The sequence below is a fragment of the Apteryx mantelli genome, chromosome 20, assembly GCF_036417845.1.
Source record: "Apteryx mantelli isolate bAptMan1 chromosome 20, bAptMan1.hap1, whole genome shotgun sequence".
Taxonomy (NCBI): Eukaryota; Metazoa; Chordata; class Aves; order Apterygiformes; family Apterygidae; genus Apteryx; species Apteryx mantelli.
The window spans coordinates 12,292,745-12,313,333 of NC_089997.1; the positions used below are offsets into that span (position 1 = coordinate 12,292,745).

The 20,589-nt window shown below is 55.7% G+C and overlaps 2 protein-coding genes across 2 annotated transcripts in view; one reads left to right on the plus strand and one right to left on the minus strand.

Annotated features, from left to right (window-relative positions):
- LOC136993800 (scavenger receptor cysteine-rich type 1 protein M130-like) overlaps window positions 1-20,589 on the plus strand; it is a 136,550-nt gene that overhangs the window by 38,311 nt on the left and 77,650 nt on the right. The gene's annotated exons all lie outside the window — the stretch shown is intronic.
- On the minus strand, window positions 18,144-18,596 carry LOC136993840 (olfactory receptor 226-like; the record flags this gene model as incomplete). Its single annotated transcript, XM_067308789.1, has 1 exon — window positions 18,144-18,596. A coding segment is annotated over one exon (453 nt), but the record flags the coding sequence as incomplete, so codon positions are not given.

The following is a 20,589-nucleotide window of genomic DNA, read 5'->3' on the forward strand; positions in this document are numbered from 1 at the left end:
ACACCAAGATGGTCAGGGGCTGCAGTGTGGGGCATATAAGGAGAGGCTGTGAGAGCTGGGTTTCTCCAGCCTAGACAAGACAAGGCCACGGGGGATCTTCATGGTGTGCACAGCTACCTTATGGAGGGCACAGAGAAGACAGAGCCAGATTTTCCTGGAGGTGCACACTAACAGCACGAGAGGCAACAGGGACATATTGGACAATGGGAAATTCTTCTTAGATGTTAACAAGAAACCTTTTTCTCCATGAGGAGAAACTCAACTGTGGCACAGGGATCCAGAGAGGTTCTCAGATCTCCATCCTTGGAGATAACCAAACCTTCACTGGACAAGGCCCCAAGATACCTCCTCTACTGGCACCTGCCTTGAGCAGGGCATTGGAGCCCTACCTCCAGATGTCTCCCCCATTGCAGTCTCAAGGAATCTGCTATTCTGAGACTCTTGACAAAGGGACCAAGGCTTTGGAGATGCCGCCTCCACCACTCACCAAGGACAGGCTTCTCAGAGCCACCCATTGCCCTCAGAGGCCTGACTTCTTGTGAGGTGGCACCTCCCCTCTCTGCAAGGGTCTGCGTAGGCACAAATTCGATTTGCTTTGATTAACTACCCCTCTCTCTGAGGGACTGGAATGGATTAGCGTCTGAGATGGGAACATGCAATGATGATCCAGCTTCAACAGAAAGCCTTTAAGGAGGGAGAAGATAACTTTCTCCAGCAGAGTCAGGAAAATCCCAAAGACTCACGGAAGCATCAAACCCTTCCCAAACTGCAAGCCTGAACCTCAGCTGACAGAAAACACCAGACTGCAAGCAGCCTTGGCTTGCACCACGATGCTCCAAGGATGCAACACGGTCACCAACAGTCCTCATCCAGGTCTCCCAGAAGGACACCATGATGGCAGGCTGGGCTCTGGGAGCAGAGCACTGCTCTCTCCAGCCACCTCCTCCCAGGCTGAGCAGAAAAACACTGGGACCACCACCTGGCTCCATCACAGGACATCTTGCACTGTAACATGCCGCTACCCCTGCACATCACAGAGGCTTCGCAGACAACACACACCTCTGCATCAGCGACACACAGGTCACAGCTCCACACATGGCAGCACACAGGGCACCCACAAGCACCACAAAACACAAAGCCCAACTCTGCAGACCTTCCATTCCCTTCTAGGCCTCCAAGGGCTTGCAACAGGCACTGCCTCTGAACAGCCACTCACAGCCTGGGGCCTGCTCACTTCCCACCTCCAGAAAGCAGAGAAGAAGTGCTCTCACAGCGGCTGATCAGGCTGCTCTTGCCTCTCGCTTGTGCCTCAACTTCTCTGAACAAGAAACCTCTTTGAAAATGTGGACCGTACCTTTTTTTGTGGGGGGGGGGGGGTGACATTCCTTCTGTCTCCTCCAACAGCCTTTGTACCCATTCTCCAATGAATGCATACGTGGACAGAAAATCAGACACCTCTAACGCATTACAGTTCCAAGTGTGTCACAAAAGCAGGTAGACACCTCAAAGACAGAGACAGCATTCGGACCTGGCAGGAAAATCTCACAAGCTCCCTGCTCTTTTGACAGAGACAATTTCTAAAGCACACACAGCCTGGCAATAAGACATTACTAACACCACTGCTCACACCAGCACTAGATTCATTTAGCAGCCTATAAAGTCTACTTGGACTCCCTAGCTGACTGGGAAGAGGCTGCAAGCTTCCACTTAGCAACAAGTGGAAAGTCAAACTCCATCTCCATGTTCACCACAGAACATCATCCACATTTGAAATGTAGCAGTACTAATTCATGATGATGGAGTGGAATAAAATGTGTGTCAGATGATGGGGAACATCGACTTCTGCTTGATTAATGAGTTGCATTTCTGTATTGCTGGAGAGCTCTGCAGGGGTCAATCCCTCCTCTGAGCACATGCAACAAACCCAGAACTGACCTCACCACCAACATCCAAGACATGGGTCTTCTCCTCACCTCCCACCTGCTCACATAGAGGTGACCTCACAAGTCCATAACCCCACCACATGCCTGCTGCTGGCCTATGCCCTTCAGAGACAGAACTTTCCTCCAAATAACTTCCCCAGCCATCAGCTACTGCTGGCCTAGCAGCTACTCTGACAAAAGAGACCTCACAAGCAACGCCCATGCCTAACTGCCTGCTGCTGGCCTAGCAGGGACTCAGAAAGACATCACCTCACGCTCACCTTCACAGCCACGTCTCTGTCACTGGCCTAGAAGCCTCTGAGACAGAAATTACCTCACTATAACTGCCCCAGCCATGAACCAAATCCTGCCTTATCAGCTGCTCCTCAGGCAGAAATGATCTCAAAAACACAGACCCCAGACGTGGACCTGCTGCTGCCCTATCAACTGCTCAGGCAGAAATGACGTCATCATCAATAGCTGAGCCATGTGCCTCCTGCTGACCTGTCAGCTACTTACAAAGAATTGATTTGACACTGCTGATTTTCTGGCACAGTTCTCATAGATGGTGGTGACCTCACTACCCACACTCTGACCATGGGGCTGGTGCCACCTGCAGCTCCCCCTGCCTTCCCCCAAGGCTGAGCCAGCTCCTCAATGGCCTCTGCGATTCACCTCGTGGATTCACAATGCTCACAGTGCACCAAAACACCCATTACGTACTAGTTACTACCCCCCAAAAAAGATAAGCTTTTGCCTAGGTAGTCTCTACATGTAGCCCATAAAAATTAGGAAGTGGAAAAAGGCCTGCAAGTAATTCTTGGCAACATTTTCTAACAGGAGGATTGCTTGGGATGAGCAAGTATGAACCTGAAGACAGCAGGGCCTCATGTCCAAGGCAGAGGGAGAAGCCTTCCCACAACTCAGAAGTCTGGTTCCTTCCCCAATGCTCAACAAAAGCAGAAAATCCTCTACACATCAAGCGCAACCAGCATTCTCCTGTTTTATGCCCTGACAATCTGAAGACACGCAGAAGGACTCAGGCCAGGGCATTTCAATTGGTGAAACCAGCAGAGACACAATTCAGCAACTCTTCACCCTGACCTAGGAGCATGGAAAGAACAACAGCAAGTGCAAGCACTGGCTGGTCATCAACTTTCAAGGCCCTTCACAAGCAAAACAGCTCACACTTACAGAGCTCTTCTGCAAACACCCTTCACCCTGCTGCCAGGCTCACAGGTCTCAGGGCAAAGCAAGAGGCAGGGAGCAAAAACAATGGCTAAGGCACGACATGACATGCAGGGACAGCCTCTCTCAGAGCTACTTGGAAATGCCATTTTCACAACAAAAGACACCACTGGGAAGGGCACCTCGCGAGGACACCAGCAGCCTGCTCACACTTTGCCCAGCACCTCCCAAACGCAGCTACAAGCAGCACCTGGGGGCTGCGGTGGCAGCAGCAGCTCAGGGAAACGCTTTAACAAGGATCCCAGACCCACCACAGGGCCAAAGGTTCCTGCCCCCAAACCTCACCGAGCCGCCCCGGCCCAGCTGCTCGGGGCAGGCCGCCACGTCTGGCTGCAGGGCAGCTCCCCCCTCTGGCCCACGTCGCTCTGGCCCCTGCTCACGGCCCCACCAGCCCCTGCTGCAGCTCCTGCAGCAAAGCAGCCCCAGCGCCAGCACCGCTGCCCCCGCCCCAGCGGGAGGGCACCGCCGCCATTTCAATGCGCCCGCAGCCCCCACCAAACCCACTCGCTTCTCGCCTCCTTTGCTCCCGCTCCGCTTTCAGGTCCCTTTTTTTTTTTTTTTCACATACTGGACTGCAATTGGCTGACAGAGCCATCAGTGAAATCGGTGCCCGCCCTCCTCCTCCTGACAGCCAATAGGAGGGCTGCACTGGGCGATGCCATGGCAACGCTGGGCCCTCCTGCCCTGGCGGCCAGCTCTGCCCCCTCCCCCGCGGTCGGGCGCCATGTTGTGGGCGGCAGCGCGGGGCGCGGCGGGGCCTGGGGGCAGAGCGACACCGTGTGGGCGGGCAGTGCGGGGCCCCGGGGCTGCTGGCTGCCGCGGCGTGGCTGGGCTGTGCGGCAGGGTCCCCGCGGGGCTGCTGGCTGCCCTGCGCCCTGGGTGGCAGCGCTGGGGCGTGTGCTGGTGGCAGCCGTGGCGCCAGTGTGGGGGCCCTGGGGCTGGCTGGGGCACCGGAGCCCGCGGGCAGCGTCCTGCTGCCCCCAGGGCAGGGCAGGGCAGTGTCCTCTCGCCCCTCCTGCCTGGCCCCCTGCCCACAGCAGCCCCGGGGCTCGGCTAGGGAGCGGTGGTGTGGGGTCGTGAGGGGGCTGGGGGAGATGGCTGTGTTGGGCTCACCCCAGCACTGCCCAGCACAGCTCAGAGAAAAATCTTTGGGGTCAGCCAGGACTTGTGCACTGGGGATGGTGTCCCCCACCTGTTTCCAAGATGCTTTCCCAAACATGCTATCTTTTGGGTGTAGATATATGAGCCCAATTTGCAGGAGGACAGGGGCTGTGGCCATCTGAAGATGGCATCTGCGAGCCCAAAACACGCTCTGCCAAGCTGGAAGCATAAAGGATGCAGGGGGAAGGAACAGAGGTTTTCCCAAACATGGAGAACTTGAGGTTATTACAAGGTGAAGGTTTCATTTCCTATATGGACATTTCCATCAGGCTCCTGAGAGCCGCACAGGAGCTGCAGGACACCCCAGCCTCTGGGATGCAGGACCCCTTTCCTCTCAGAGCCAGATCACAATGGGGGACCCAATCCCAGGGAAATCTGACTATGGATTCCCCCCTCCTGTTCTTCCCCACACACACAGCCACACCCCCACAAGGGGATGGAGCTGGCCCAACAGGAGTTTTGGGGCTCAGGGCAGCCCCAGTCCCAGGACCCAGGAGTCCTGGCTGCCACATTGTCCCCCAAGCCAGAGGGGACCCTGAGGCAGGACTCTTGTTGCAGCCCTCAGCCCTGACCAGCCACCGCCACAGCCCAGGATCCACAGCAGTTTTTGCAGCTAACAGTCTCTGTGCGACACCTCAGGAAGGATCTCCCAAAGCCCTTACCCTTGGTGGAGAGCTGCAGGAGCGCTGGGAGCAAGGAACCTTGGTCTAAGCAGATAATATGGGCCCAGCATTCCTCCATCTCGCTTGCCCCCTTGCCCTCAGCTCACCTCTCCAGCCGGGGAGGAGGAAGGACTGTCTTCCCATCTTGTCATCCAAAACTCCTCTCCGATGTACCGCTGCTCCTCTGCCTGTCAGTGAGGGACCCCAACATGGCTCCCGTCCCCCCTCCTTGCCACAGATGACTCCAAAGGGCAGCAGCAGGGAGCATGTGAGCAGTGCCCAGCAGCAGCAGGGCCTCACAGGGAAGTGAAGGCCACCTGCCACGACACCGGGGAGACCTCCCTGTGATGGGGCACATTCCACTGTGACCTCAGCTCGTGTCATCTGGGGACTCAGTAGGTCACTGCCATGGAGATGGCACAGCCAGGGCGAGAGCAGAGAGATTTTCCCCTCATGTCCTGGAAAGCCAACACCTCCTTTCACCACAGTTATTTTCCATAATTCTCTGATAAATCCTTCAGGAATGTCTCCAGATGGTGTCAAAGACTGTGAAATATCTCAAACGGGGCACTGGAGAAGTCACTTTTGCTCCCCTGCACTGACAGGTCTCTGCACTGGGCAGACCTGTGCAGGAATCTGGGGTTTGGGGGTTGCTTTGGGGGTTGGCATTTTTACAGGATCCAAGTCATGTGGGATGAAACAGTGCAAAATGTGGCCACAGGCTGAGAAATGCTTTGGTGATCTTCGAAACAGATTTCTCCTGTGGATCACTCTTTTTGTAGAAGCTGGTTGTAGGACAATATGGGTCAGGATGGAGACTTGCTCCTTTAGGCACCAAAGCAGGCTCTTTGCTTTTAAAAGCCCTCAGCAAGGTTTCTTGGTCTGTGATGCTTGAGAAAGGGATGATCTGCCAGAAGAGAGCAAACATGCCATTAACACACTTCATCCAGAGGGCTTTCTCCAGGACCCGGGTTCCTGCCAGCCTCCAATACTGTGGGTCAGGCTTGATAGCAAACCTGGGGAAGTTTTCCCATTTCCCATGAAATTTGCCCAGCTTTCCGTCTGACTGAGGCTGGGGAAACCCATTTCTCATCTGTGGGCTTCAATTGGTCCTTGTACTTTTCAGTGTCACCTCAGAGCAGTGTTTCTCCCCTGGGAACAGTCCCTGGCACCCTGGATCTCCCACATTTTTGACCCTGGGCTTCTCAGGACATGCCCACGTACTGCAGTGCTGCTGTCCGGGTTCTGGTGTGGAGCGTATAAGACAGTGGAATGTCTCAGGACCTGCATTTTGACTTTTTCAGAAGTTTGTGAGATGACCAGCTCCCAGCTCTGCAAATCTTGCAGAAGGGAGTCTCCATCCCCCTTGAATCCTGTCAGAGATGTGGCTTTCCAAGTCACTGCAAAAGGAAGGACTTGTTTAATTCTTTGGGTTGTTTATTCAATCTGTGGCACCCAATCTAAGACACTGTGAGTCCCAGTTCTGCACCCCAGGGTCTCTGCCCTTTCTCTCCCCTGTCTCCTGTGTGTCCACCCAAAGTCTTCTCTATGCACCAGGGGCATGGGAAGTGTTGCTTTAGGGAGCTCACTTGAAGCTATGACATGTTGTGGAGCTGCAGGCCTGATGGAGGCAAGTCTGGGACGTGGCTGTGCCCCCATGTCCCCTCCTGCTCCCAACCTGAGGATCCAGGAAGGTCTCTGGGGAGAGCAGTGGCTTTGGTGTGGATGGGATGGGTTTCTTGTGACATGCCGTGAGTCCTGCCTGGGTTGCTCTGAACACTTCGGAAAATCCCTCTTCTCTAGGGGCTTCCATCAAGGCTTTTGCATACTTTTGTACAGAAGCACAGCCTGGTCCGGGATCCCCAAGAGCAGCATGGCCCCCACCACAGCCTGGGATCCCCAGGAGCTGTATGGCTCTTCCATTTCCATATGCCCTGACTAATTTGACAATTTTTAACATCACCTTTACAGCACACTATCTGGACATTGTAACATTGTGACTTTGTGACTCCTCCCATTACTCTTTGTTCACTCACATTCCCAGCTGCTGGTTTGCACTTCAGGGAGTTCAAAGCTTGCTCCATCTTTCAGTAGTCTGTCCCTTTAGCCAAAACCTTAATTCTCTTTACATCTAGCCTTTCCTGTCTCTCAAAAAGATTTCTAGTAAGGCTGTCCCTTGCAGACAGTGGACCTCATTGGAGGCAGCTGGGACTTCGCATACAGTCAAAGAGGGTAATTCTTTTTTTATGAAACTATATCAGGCTTTATTTTTTGTTTCTTTGCAGTTAAAAGAAAATCTTTCTGTGTCTGTTTGCAGCTAGTTGTCTAAGTACAGCAGGTGGGAATTGGGGCAGATGAGCTGTAACATTCAGACGTCAGTGGAATAAGGGTAGCTTTTAACCAGAGTGATATAAGTCCCAGGTGGCTGGTGAGAAAAATGGCAGGGTTGGGGAGATGGGGAGGAAGATTGTCCATAGAGTGCCTGACCTCTGGGACACTGCTTTTCCTACATGTCCAGACTTCATCAGGAGACACGCTGGATTGATATCAATTGGAGAATGTTGCCTTCACTTATTCTGAAAGCTGGATAATAATAATAATAAAGTATAAAAGCAGAAGTACTTGTATATTATTGAAGTCTCCACCTTTTAGCTACACTGTTTCAGAGCAGAAAATTGTAATCGCTGATTACGGGAAGGAAGAGAAAATGTGCAGGTGGCTCTGATGCCATGTAAACCCTTCAGGAGCCCTGGGGCGCACTCAAGGGCACACGGAGGGCCCTGGGGTGCACTGAAAGGCACACAGATGGGTCCTGATGGGACCGTGGGGCAGATCACGCACCTTCAGATGCCCCAGAGGTGGCTGTGAGTGCACCGGCCTGCTTGCTTTGCCTTGGGGTTTGCCGCAGGGCCCCACAAAGCATGCACACTCCCATGCCTCTGTCACCTCCTGCTCTCCAGCTGCATCCACCTCCTCTCCACGGCATCCGCGCTCCTCCTCCCGCCCTCACCCTGCAGCCCCCACCAGTCCCAGCTGCCCCAGCCTTCCAGGTGAACACAAGAAAAAGCCATTTTTAATAGGGGCATGGGCAAACACAGAAACAGGATTTCCCAGGCAGGTTGTGGAGTCTTCACCCTTGTGCAAGTCCAATGGGATGTGGCCTGGAGCCACCTGCTTGGCTGAACATGCTCGGCGCAGGGGGCGGACTGGCGATTTGGGAATGCCGAATTCAGAGGTGCTCAGGCCGCACCGGCCCCTGGGCCTGAGCGCCACCACTGCCAGGCTCTCCGCAGGCGGGCGCACAAAGCTCGCATGGTGAAGCCTGCCGGGGATGCTCTCCTGGGGTTTTGGAGGACGAAGAGCGTGTACGTCCCCACGAAGCGGACCGTGGGGCTGCTGTCATTCTCCAAGCGCTGAAGGACTGTGGTGGGAGGAAGGAGAGTGGTGATCGAGCCCTGTATGAGTGGAGACCCCATGCCCTTCCTCAAGAGAGGGCCAAGGGGGAGCAGGGCACGAGGGGATCTGTGTGGGCTCAGTGATAGCCCAAATGTCCCCCAAATTCCCTTCAGGAAGGTCTGCAAGAGCCCTCCGGCCTTGCGCAGGGCATGGGCTCTCTCTGCCTGCCCCAAAACATTGGACCTTCTCGAATGCCCCAGAAATTCCCTCTGTCTCCAGGCCCGGCCTCCTCCCACCAAGCCCAGCCAACCCTGCGCGCCCTACGCACGGCTGCACATCTCCTCCAGCTTCTCCCCACACCAGTCCAGGAGCCGCCCAGCGAGCCCTAGGTGCACACAGCCCATCACAATGCGAGACCCAAGCCAGGGGAGAGGGATTTGGGCCTGGGGAGAGGGACCTGGCACTGAGGAGAGGGACTTGGGGTCTGGGGAGAAGGAGCCAGGCGTTATGGAGAAGCACCTAGGGACTGGGAAGAGGATGCCAGGTGTTGGGGAGAGGGATCCAGGCATTCAGGAGTGGGTGCCAGGAGGTGGGGAGGGGGATGCAGGGGCTTGTGAGAGGGACCTGGTGCTGGGGAGAGGGTCCCAGACATTGAGGAGAGGGACGTGGGCACTTGGAAGAGGGATATGGGGGCTGGGGGGAAGGAGCCAGGCGTTATGGAGAAGGACCTAGGGACTGGGAAGAGGGTCCCATGTGCTGGGGAGAGGGATCGAGGCATTCAGGAGTGGGTGCCAGGAGGTGGGGAGGGGGATGCAGGGGCTTGGGAGAGGGACCTGGTGCTGGGGAGAGGGTCCCAGACATTGAGGAGAGGGACGTGGGCACTTGGAAGAGGGACATGGGGGCTGGGGGGAAGGAGCCAGGCGTTATGGAGAAGGACCTAGGGACTGGGAAGAGGGTCCCATGTGCTGGGGAGAGGGAGCCAGGCATTCAGGAGTGGAGTCTGGGGAGAGGGACCCAGTGCTGGGGAGAGGGTCACACACACTGAGGAGAGGGATGTGCAGGCTGAGAAGGATCTCGGGCCGAGGAGAGGGTCACGGGCACCTGGGGGGTCTCACCGATGAAGTATGCGGCCTGCTCGCGCAGCGGGGTCCGCGGATCTTCCAGGTACCGGCTGCTGCAGTGCACGTATTCGCTGGCCATCGGCCCGGCCTTCTGCACCTGCAGAGACCCCCGGTAGAGGTGTTGGCACCGCTGGGCCTGCTCCCCTCCATGGGACACCCGGCCCCTCTCTAGGACAGGCGTTGGCAACACTGGGCCCATCCCCCCTCCCAGGAGAGGCGCGGGCACAACCGGGACGGGGCTGGTCCAGCTGGGACAGGTGTTGTCACTGATGGAAAAGGTGCTGGCACAGAAGGGACAATGGCTGGCACTGCCAGGACATGGGTTGGCACCTCCAGGACAGGGGCTGGCACTGCTAAGAGAGGAGCAACCTCCAGGACATGGGTTGGCACCTCCAGGACATGGGTTGGCACCTCCAGGACAGGGGCTGGCACCTCCAGGACAGGGGCTGGCTCCCAGAAGAGGTGCTGGCCACACCGGGACAGGGGCCAGCACCTCCAGGACAGGCCTGGCACTGTTGGGGCCTCCTCACCAGGTACGCGCCAATGCGCCAGATCTGCGCTGTCTCGGCCAGCTTCCGGAGCTGCCTCCAGCTGAGGAGCTTTGCGGCATCCACGAGGGCTGCCTGGGCAGCCTGGGGAGGAGCAAGGAGACTGGTGATGGCACCACGGCCAGGCCAGGGATGGCCCCCGGCCGCTGCCCACAGTGTCCCCCGGTCGGCCGTATGGTCCGCCACGGTGCCCTGTACCTGTGCCACGCCGGGGCGTGGGTCTCTGAGATGGAGGAAGAGGGGCAGCAGCCCCAGGCGTGCCAGCTGCTTCATCTGCTGCCTCTCCCTGCCTACTGCCCGGCCCAGCAGCTCCCCGAAGAGCCGCATGGCCAGCTCCCGCACCACACCGACCTCCTGCTGGGGCAAGCGTGGCAACCTCAGCAGTGGTGGTGGTGGGGGGAACCAAAACGGGCCCCCTACCAGCTCCCTGCCACCATCCTCACGTTGGGGAAGAGGTACAGGAGGTCATGGGCCAGATGCACCATGAGGTGGCTGCTTTGCCGTGGGTCAGCGTGGCGCAACACGTTGCGCAGCACCGCCACCGCCTTGGCATTCATCTCTCCGTCAGCATCCTGCAGCTGCTCCACCACGGGCAGGATCAACTTCTGCATCTTCCTTGCCTGCAGGGAGACACGCAGCATTTTCCTCAGACCACTGATGGGGGAAATGCTCTGGACACAGGCACCGGTGGCAAGCGCTCGCTCACCGTGGCGGGTCTCTCGGAGAGGAAGAGGAGGCCGCGGAGCGCCAGCCAGCGCATGATCTGGCACTCATTGCCCAGCCGTGCCCGGCACAGGCTCAGCGCCATCTCCTCGGCTGCTGCGCACAGATCAGGGCACTGCAGCAGCTGCAACAGCACAGGGCCAGGGTGGCATGGGGACCGGTGGCCACACCTAGGACCGGGACCTCGGCACGTGGCATGGCATTCCCACTGCCACCTCCCGCTTGGCCCCAGCCCCAGCCCCTAGTCCTTGTCCTCATCCTCATCCCCCGGCCCTGGCCATGGCCCCATGGCCCCAGCCCGGGCCGCAGACCCTCACCTCCAGCCCCATCTGAATCCCCTCCTCATTGTCCCCTTGTCCACCACCCCTCCACCCCAGCCCTGTCCCCTCATCACCATCCCCACGTCCCCAGCCCCTAGTCCTGCCGCCATCTGGAGCCCTCCATCCGTTCTTCAGAGCACATGGAGTGCTGAGGGCCGGCACGGAGGGTGCTTGAAACACAGGTGACACCTGGGGACTAGCAGAGGCACCAGCAGAGCCCTAGTTCTGCCGCCACCAGCCACCCCTTCCCACTCATGCCAGCACCCCACATCCTACCTCGATGAAGAAGGCCATAGAGGGGATCTCCTGGCATTTGTTCTTGCCCCTCAGGGCCAGGATCAGGTTCAGGATGATCTCAGCACGCTCGCCCAGAGGGTTCCCCCGCACCTGCCTGGCAATGGATGGGAGAGGCACCGCGGTGGCCAAGTGAGGTGGGCAAACTGCACCGGGACCCCATGGGACCCCCAGGGTGGGATGTGGGGCCAAGGAGGGCAGGGGGCTTACCTGGCCAGCAAGGCAACCCCCGTGAGGTGGGTCTCGGCCCGGCTGATCATCTCCCAGCCCCCCCGCCGCTGCATGGCAGTGACCTGCTCCCTGTAGCCGCTGCAGCACAGCAGCGCCTGCATGGCTTGCACCGCCGTCCTGCTCGGAGAGAAGAGCGCTGCTTGGTCACCCCATGCTCCGGCACGGGCAGCGGGGGCTGCACCAGGGCGATAGGGTACCTGACAGGCCTGGGAGGCATGAGTTTGCCCTCGTGGCTGAAGGTGGGGATGTCCTCTTGCGCGTGGACGAGGGTAAAGGACATCTGGAAGAGGAGGGCCACGTAGAGGCGGGGGAAGAGTGCCTTCACCTCCTGCTTGCAGGTGTGCTGCAGGAGGACGATGTTCAGCACCCGGGTCACCTGCAAAGACGGCAATGGCAGCCCTCGCCGGTGCCACAGCTGCGTGCACGGGGAGGCCTCCCTCGCCCAGCGAGCCTGTGGGGCCACTCACGGTCAGGGGCAGGACGCAGGTGAGGTCCCGCACGGTGGTGCCCGGCTTGCAGAGGGGCTGCTCCTGCAGCACACAGAGCAGCTCCTCCAGCACCTTCTCAGCTGCCGACGACTGGGAGACCATCACCTCCCACATGGCCGCAGCAATGCTGGGAACCCGAGCCAGAAAGGGTCAGGTCAGCATCCCAGCATCCCACAGACCCTTGCCACGTGGCTCTGGGAGGCCTGCAGGGAGCCCAGCTCCAGCCCTGGGGCTGCTGCCCTCAGGCTGGCAGCAGGCCAAGTGTACCTGTCACAGGTCGGGGAGCAGCTCAGCAGGCCAACGACCACCTCCCTTGGGTAGCGGCATGTCAGGAGGAGAAGGAAGGCCTTGAGGATGTCCTGGGTTGCGGCCTCACTGATCCATGGCAGGTTCTCGTAGATATGTGCCACGGTCAGCTGCAGCTGGAAGGGACACGCGTTGGCACCAGCATGCTGCCACAGGGAAACCCCTGCCAGGCTCAAATTGTGCTTGAGAGCCCTGGGTTTGGGGACCGTCACCAGCGGGCTGGAGGCTTACGTGCTCTGGCTTGGTGGTGCAGTAGCCCATCATATCCTCTAGCACGCGGGTTGCCGCTGAGGTGTCGTAGGCACTCCTGTCCTTCACACCCTCGATGGCCATGAGGACCACATCTCTCTGTTCAGCCTCCTCACAGGCCTCCACGAAGCAGCTCAGGGGTCCGTCCTCCTCCTCGACCCAGGTCCTCATGGAGAAGCTGGGGCATCTGTCCCCATCCTCAACCCAAGCCTCCTTGGGGCGGCTGGGGGGGTTCGCTCCTCCTCCTTGACCCAGGTCCTCATGGAGAAGCCGGAGCATCTGTCCTCATCCTCAACCCAGACCTCCTTGGGGCGGCTGGGGGGTTGCTCCTCCTCCTTGACCCAGGTCCTCATGGAAAAGCCGGAGCATCTGTCCTTATCCTCAACCCAAGCCTCCTTGGGGTGGCTGGGGGGTCGATCCTCCTCCTTGACCCAGGTCCAGGAGCGGCCCCGGCAGGGCAGGGTCATTCCCCATGCAGAGGGGCTGCGTGGGGCAGGCTGCTCACAGCTCCCGCTCGCCCCCACGACACTTCCCCAGGGGCTTCTCAGCAGGAAGCTCCAGCCAGGGATGACACCAAAGGCAAGGAGCTTCCTGAGCCTCTGCTTCCAGCTCGCTGCTGCTGGCGTGGGGGGAAGGGAAAGGAGCTGCCAAGCCTGCACAAGAGCCCCAGACGCCGAAGCCCACGGAGAGACCAGCAGGTTTGTGAGGAAGCTCAGAAAGCGCCTTCACCCCGCTCTGCCCATGGGCAGCACCAGCAGCACCTCTGCTGGCCCCACCACGCCTGCTGTCACCTCCAGCCTGGAGCCGCCACGAGCCCAGCTGCACCCGTGCCCTCCCCTCGCCGCCGGGACGGCGCTGACAAACAGCCACCGCAGCCGGCACCAAGCTGCCGGGCCGCCAGCACAAGGGCCGCAAGAGCCGGGGGCTTCCGTGGGGCCGGAGGTGGCCCAGGCCGGGCCGCACCTTCCCCAGCAGCTGCTCACACACACCGGGCCGCGGCGCCTCCGGCTGCCCCCGCACGCACAGCCGCTCGCTCTGCCCTGCCCAGCCCAGCCCAGCCCAGCCCAGCCTGCGGCCCTCGGCCCCCGCGTGGCAGCTCCCGGCGCTGCGGCTCGAGGCTCCGGGCGGCCCCGCGCCGGGAGACGTTGCCCCACGCGGCACCAGCCGCCTCTCGCCCCCTCCCTCCCTCCCCGCAGGGCCCGGGCAGCCCCGCCCCTGCCCCGCCCCTCTCCGCCCTCCTCTGCGCCAGTGCGCATGCTCTGAGGGAGGAGGCGGCACTTCCGGCCCTGTGGGGGCGGGGCCTGTGTGTCCATGGCCACCGCCTCTGGTGCCGCCGGCCCTGGCCCCGCCCCCGCCGGGCCCCGCCGCGGCACCACTCTCGAGGCCAAGGAGAAGCAGCTGCGGCAGCGGCAGGTGTTGGCGGCTGCTGCGCAGGGAGCCCGGAGCGACGCTGTGGCCCAGTGTGTGCTCGTGTGGCTGGAGCCTGCGGCGGCTGCCGGCCAGGACCGGGGCCGGGGCCGGGGCTGGGGCAGAGGGCGGTGAGCGAGGGGGAGCGGCGCCAGGCTGGCCCTGGGCTGCGGCAGTTGTGCTGCAGGGGAGCGTCGGCGGGGAAACACTGCTGCCGGGACGCTGCTGCCACAGGATCCCGCTCTGCCCCAGGGCCCGGGCGAGGCTGCGCCAGGGGATGCACGCGCACATGACGGGAGCCCCGGAAGGCCGCGGCCTTTTGTTCAGAAGTGGGCGAACAAGCCAGGGGCCATCACAGCCCTTGGCATTATCTGCCATGAGTGGGTGGCCCTGAAATTTTGTCTCCATCAGCAGCCCAAGAAAGGGGAGACCATAGAGAAGCGCTGGAGGCCGGCCCAGAGGAGCCACCTGACCATAGAGATGGGCTGTCCCCTCCAGGTGACCATAGAGATGTGGCATGGTGTGTCGCAGACCGTCCCTCTGCCGCAGAGACCATGGAGCCAGCGCTGGCGGAGCCAACCCCAGAAAGTGCCCGAGACTCGTGACCCTCCTGAACTCCCATTCTCACCGCGCTTTCCTTTCCACCCCTTCTTCATCCCACGCTACTTCCAGTGCTACCTCCAGGAGAGAAACGTGATTTGTCCCAGTTTCCTGCACATGTTACGTATCACAGCAAATACAGCCCTTCCCTGTTTCTGGGGTTCGACCACAGGTGTGAAACACTGGTGCTGGCTGACGTTCAAGATCTTTTCACGGTACAAAAAGCATTCCCGGCTTTTACATTTGTGCTGCTTTTCCATGCAGACTGGGCACCTCTCTCACAAAATCCTGGACAAACCATTTAAAGACTAACAGCCCGGGCCTTGTGCTGGCCCAGATCTACACATCAGCTTGCAGTCAGGGCACCTTATTCTTGTGCCCATGTTATCTTGTGCCCAGTCTCACAGCAGGCAGAAATGGCAATAATACAGCTATGGAGATGTTTGTGCAATGCCTGACAGAGCTCAAAAATGTTTCTCCACCCAAATACCTTCCTGCCATCCTTAACATGAGAATAATGTTTGTTGTGCAAAAGGAGAAAAGAGATTTGGGATATTTGAGATAGTTGTTTGGCTTAAATATCCCCCAGCCTTTTCTTACCCTTGGACACAATGAAGATGTGTTTAGTAATGTGTAGCAGATCCTCACACAATGGAGTTTTGCTCAGCACGACTGTCCTGTTTATGCACCACCAACAAAACAGTGGCCATTGCCCCTGCTATTTAGCTTGACTAAGTAGTGCTACTTTCTGTGGATGGTTTAGAAATGGAGGGTAGATCATATGGCACTTTCTGTCCCACCCCAGCCACTTTTACGATAAAGGTTGGCAGATGGAAAGTCTGATCAAAAAAAACAAAACAAAACTCCCTTTGACTCTAGGGGATCACTGACCCAAACACTTATAAAATCTCTGTATTTGTATTGCTTAAATCAATAGTGGGGAACTAGAACGATGTGTGCCACAGCTGGTCCTTCACGCTGCAACCCCAAAGCCTAAGCCTCTGTGCCCTTTGGGAACCAAAAGGTGATGGAGAAGCAGGACCTCAACATCAAGACCAAGTGGCTGCAGCACCTCCAGGGCCTGCACTGTTAAAGGACGCTGGATCCAGTGGATTTTTGAATAAAGGGATTCCTGCTTCCTGGTCCACTGCAAGGGATACTGCTGCAGTTCTCTGTTCCCTGGTCCTGCCAGCAGCGAGACGGAGCATGTACTTCCAAGAGGCATACACACACTCTGTACGGACATGGTCGACCACCAAAAAATCACCTCCGGCAGGGGCACAGTACCTTTACAGGCACCACGGAGACATGAGCAGCACTCATAAACATGAACGATACAAATGGCCTGGTCCTGTTCTTGCTCACCAGCTAATCAGACTCAGAGCTTGCAGGAGACCTCACAGGCACCCTTGCACGGGTGTCTCTGGTAGCTGGCTGCCTTGACGTCTGCACGCCTTCCACACATGCACTCACGCAGAACAGCGAGCATGCTCACCCAGAAAAGAGCTAGGAAAAGGATTTAATACAATGATAGGCTACACTGCAGAGAGCAGGTACACAGCCTGGCCAGACAAGTGTCCCTGCCAGCAGCTTGCTTACACATGACTGGCCCCTTTTATTCCCTCTGCCTCCATTTTCCCATGCTTCTTCTTACATGATGCAGCTTGATCCCTCCCTTTCTCCAGCTTTATCCCCTTTGAAATAAACAGCCCATCTCTGAGTACTTTTTTCTTCATTGGTGCCAGTTTTACTGCCTACGTACTCAAGTTTAATATTTCTGGTCCGGTTAGCTAGGTAACCCCTGGTTCATATGGTGCTTCTGATATCGTTACCTCGGTACTGCTGGTGCTGCAAGAGTCTACTCCCCGGAGGATCCCCAATACGCCAGTTATGTGTGACGCTTGTCCTTTTCTCATATAACTCTCCCTTAACCACCGCTGAAATGCAGCCATCGCTCACCGTGCTGTCTGGAACTTGGCAGGGTCTCATTCTGTTCCCTGCAGTGTCCAGTGATTTCTCATAGCCACTAGTTTCTCACACCCTGTTCAGTTATCTCAACCCCGAGGCAGAGCCTAGGCGTCTGCCTGCATCCCCTAACCCTGTGTTGCCGGTGGAGCTGCGGGCCTGGATGGGAAGACCCAGGGCCACCACATCCTTCACTGTGGTGCACAAGGACCCAGCCAGAGCAAGATGACTGAGCTGCCCAGGAGCGGCCAGGTGCTCTGCTGGGCTGAGCTTTGGTCACCCAAAATGCCGTCGCTTCCCTGGGGTCCCACATGAGGAGACAGGCTGCAGAGCTGAACTGGACCCAGTTTTCCTAAAAAGAGTTCCGCCTTGTAGAATTCCCTTTGGAAATGGGATGCTCACACACAAAATTTAAAAGAGCTGTTAACAGTAATTCTGCCCCTCAGAAGCCCTAACAAAATGAAATGCTGATTAGAAACAACTGCCAAGGAGTAAAGCAATGGCAGTGCTTTCCCTTCCCCTGTGCTTTGTTTTTCCCTGTGGACTGCAAAATAGAAGGAGAAAAGGGATCTCTGTGTGCTGATTATTTCTCTAAAAGATGTTTCCTTTTATCAATTGTACATGCTTCTGCCCCTCACTTTGCCATGTAAAGATATGGATAGAGACAGAAGTGTAAAATAAGGTGGGAATATATAATTTCATTGATGGACAAGAAGAAAAAAGTGTGATAGCAGCATACATAGTTTATTTGAAAAAAATCTTGATGATGAAATAATCCTTCAGGAAAGAAAAGGAAGGTAGAAAATGCCTAATTCTCCAAGAAGAAATATGATGTTCTTTTTTTTCCCTCAGGAGAATGCATCCTAGAGTCATCAGTGGAGATAAAGCAGGGCTTTAAACAGTGGACATGCTGACCGTATGTTACAAAACTATGAATTTTTAAAAAATCTCCCTCCAAAGTGAGTAATAAAACTATCGTCTGCAGGCTATCATTGACAAATCAATGAGGCTGTCTTCATCACACTAATGAAACTGAGAAGTGTATTGTGGATTTGAATCCAATGAATTTGAGCCCATTGTAGTGTCTGAGATTAATTTTCGTGCTTAGCATCTTCTGTTATCAGGAAGAGAAGGTGTTTTGAGCTTTTCTCAACAGCCCTTGGACATTGTCCCCAGAGTTTTCAGCTAAGTTTCCTGAGATGACTTATGAAAACTTCCTTGTGTCAGCATGCACTGGCAGTCAATGTCCCAGCCCGAGCAAAGTGTGTGTATGTGTGTGTGTGTGCAACATTTTATCAATATTTTTTGGATTTTCTTTATAATAACCCCCTGCAACCAAGGTGTGTGATATAATACATGATACATAATTAGAATTGCTGTCATGAAAAGCATCATGACTGGGGGAAAAGCCAAACCTTTGCACGGCCAAGGGCTTCCTTCAGGGCCAGCTTCACAGTCTTGTTTCTGAAACTGTAGATGAAGGGGTTTAAGAATGGGTACAGGACAGTGTTCAGCAAAGCTACAATTCTGTTGGTCTCCAAGGAAACCTCTTCTGAGGGCTGTGCATAGAGAACAATGCAGCTTCCATAGACAATGGCTAAGGCAGTGAGATGGGAAGAACATGTAGCAAAAGCTTTCTTCCTCCCAGATGCTGCTGGCATGTGCAGAATACAGTGGAAGATGCACATGTAGGACACCAGGATTAAACATAAGGAACCCAGCACTACAAATGATATCAGAATGGAGTCTGCTTTCCAAAGCAGGCTGGCGTCAGAGCAGGACAGTTTGAATAAGGGGGAGTTGTCACAGAAAAAATGCTGGATCTTGTTGGGGCCACAGAAGGTCAGCTTTGAGAGGAGGACCAGGTGGTAACTCGAGAGTGTGAAGCCTATGACCCACCCAGCACCAACCAGACGGGTGCAGAGCTGCTGCTTCATGATGGCAGCATAATGCAAAGGTTGGCAGATGGCAACGTAGCGGTCAAAGGACATGACAACAAGGAGAGAGAACTCTGTAAAACCCAGGGCAAAATAGAAATAGCATTGGGCAAAGCAGCTGCTAAATGGGATAGTTCTCCTACCAGAGCTCAGAATCACCAACAGTTTGATGGTTGTGGAGGATGTGAACCAGATTTCCAGGAATGCCAGATTGCTGATGAAGAAGTACATGGGGGTTTGCAGGCGGTGATCCACACACACGAGGAAAATGATCGTTGTGTTCCCTGTCACTGTTGTCAGGAATATGAGTAGAAGGATCAGGGAGAGAAACAGCTGCAGTCTTTGATCAAGCCCTGAGAAACCCTCCAGGGTGAACTCAGCAACCACAGTTTCATTTCCTGCTCCCATGCCCAATTTCAGTGCATCCTGCTGAGACAGGAGCATGAAGAAGCAAGTGTGAGAATTTCACAGTCTCAACAAGTCCTCAGAGATTTTACTGTCTTCTTTCTACCTTTTCCAAACACTCACAAAGGATTCTTTCTCACAAGCACAGTATTGTAAAGAGGTTGTGAACTAGTTCATGCCATGCCTGGGAAATTCCCTGTTCACTTTGACTTATTGCAAACATCCATCACATCTGTGTTTCAAAAGGCAACCTAATCTCCCAGCAAAAGTGCTTACTAGTATCTGCAGATGCCAGTCCATCCATGTAAATAAGTATGTTGAAAGTTATTCCTTCTACTTTTCAGTACTTGCCTTTTTTGACTTGGCACTTCTGTGAGGCTGTTGCTTTCAAAACAAGCCAGTACTGAGCATCTCTTCTGCAATCCCCTGCTTTCTTCCACAGCTTCTTCCTCTCTGTTTCTTCAGAAGCACTGAGGAAACATTGTTATTAAATGTCCTGACCTAAATGCCTCGCTTTCCCTTTAGGGGAAGGGGGAAATCTTCTCCTCTTAAAGAACTTAAAGGCTGTCCTGTTGATTATTTGAAATAGGAAGGGTCTGGAACAACAACAACAAAAAAATACTAAGCAGGGTTATATTTTAGAAGTTGGGCACTTCAGTTTGAGCAAGTTAGCTTCCTCCCATCTTGTCAGTGCAGAGAGAGAGAGAAGAGTGTCTGGAAGAGACTGGTAACACTTCTTTCACCTGTCAATTACAGTCTGGGAGGACCCAACCTCTAGAGCTCTCTCTTTGTTGACTATATAGGGACCAAGGGAAAACGAGTACAGACACCAGCTGCTCACAGACACCTCTAATGAAGTCAATAAAACTCACTATTTCTGTCTCCACCCTCTTAATTTATTTAGTAGCTAATTTCTTTTTCAAACCAAAGAACATGTCCAACAGAAGGAAGCCCAAGGAAAACATAGGCAATAAATGCTGACATTATCCCTCCACCTTTGCATTTGGTTTTAGACATATAAAGGAAAGGAGCAGATGACTCCACAAATAGGATGTTTCAAGAGTGCAAGGGCAGGAGGAGGAGATGATGGGTTTTAAGCAGTGAAACAGAGCTTCTCCACAGACTGTGTTCTTAGTCTGCTGGCTGTCACCTAAAATCATGCTTCTCCTGAATGTGCTTTCTTAGAGGAATCTGAAAAGCTGCTGAGAGCTTACAGCAAAGCAGCTTCTCTGCTCACCACAGAGGTAACCCTCTGTTGAACCCTTTTATCAGGCTTTGGTTGGTGCAAAGGATTTGCTGTATTCAGGCCCCACATAGCCAACAATGGAGCTACCATATGCAATAATGACTATGGCAGTGTGAGATATGCAGGTGAAGAAGGCTTCTTACGGCTTTCCCAGAGGGTATTCTCAGGACAGTGCATCCAGTGCAGGCATAAGACACAGGGGTCAGTGTGAAGCTCAGCAACACAGTAGAGGAGAGAGCAAAGCTCATGTTTGAAGGTAGCTGGTGCCCATGCAGGTTGCTCTCCTCAAAGGGATGAGGCCACAGAAGAAAGAGTCTCTTTACTGGGGACACAGGGTACCTTGGTATGTAAGATGGTGGG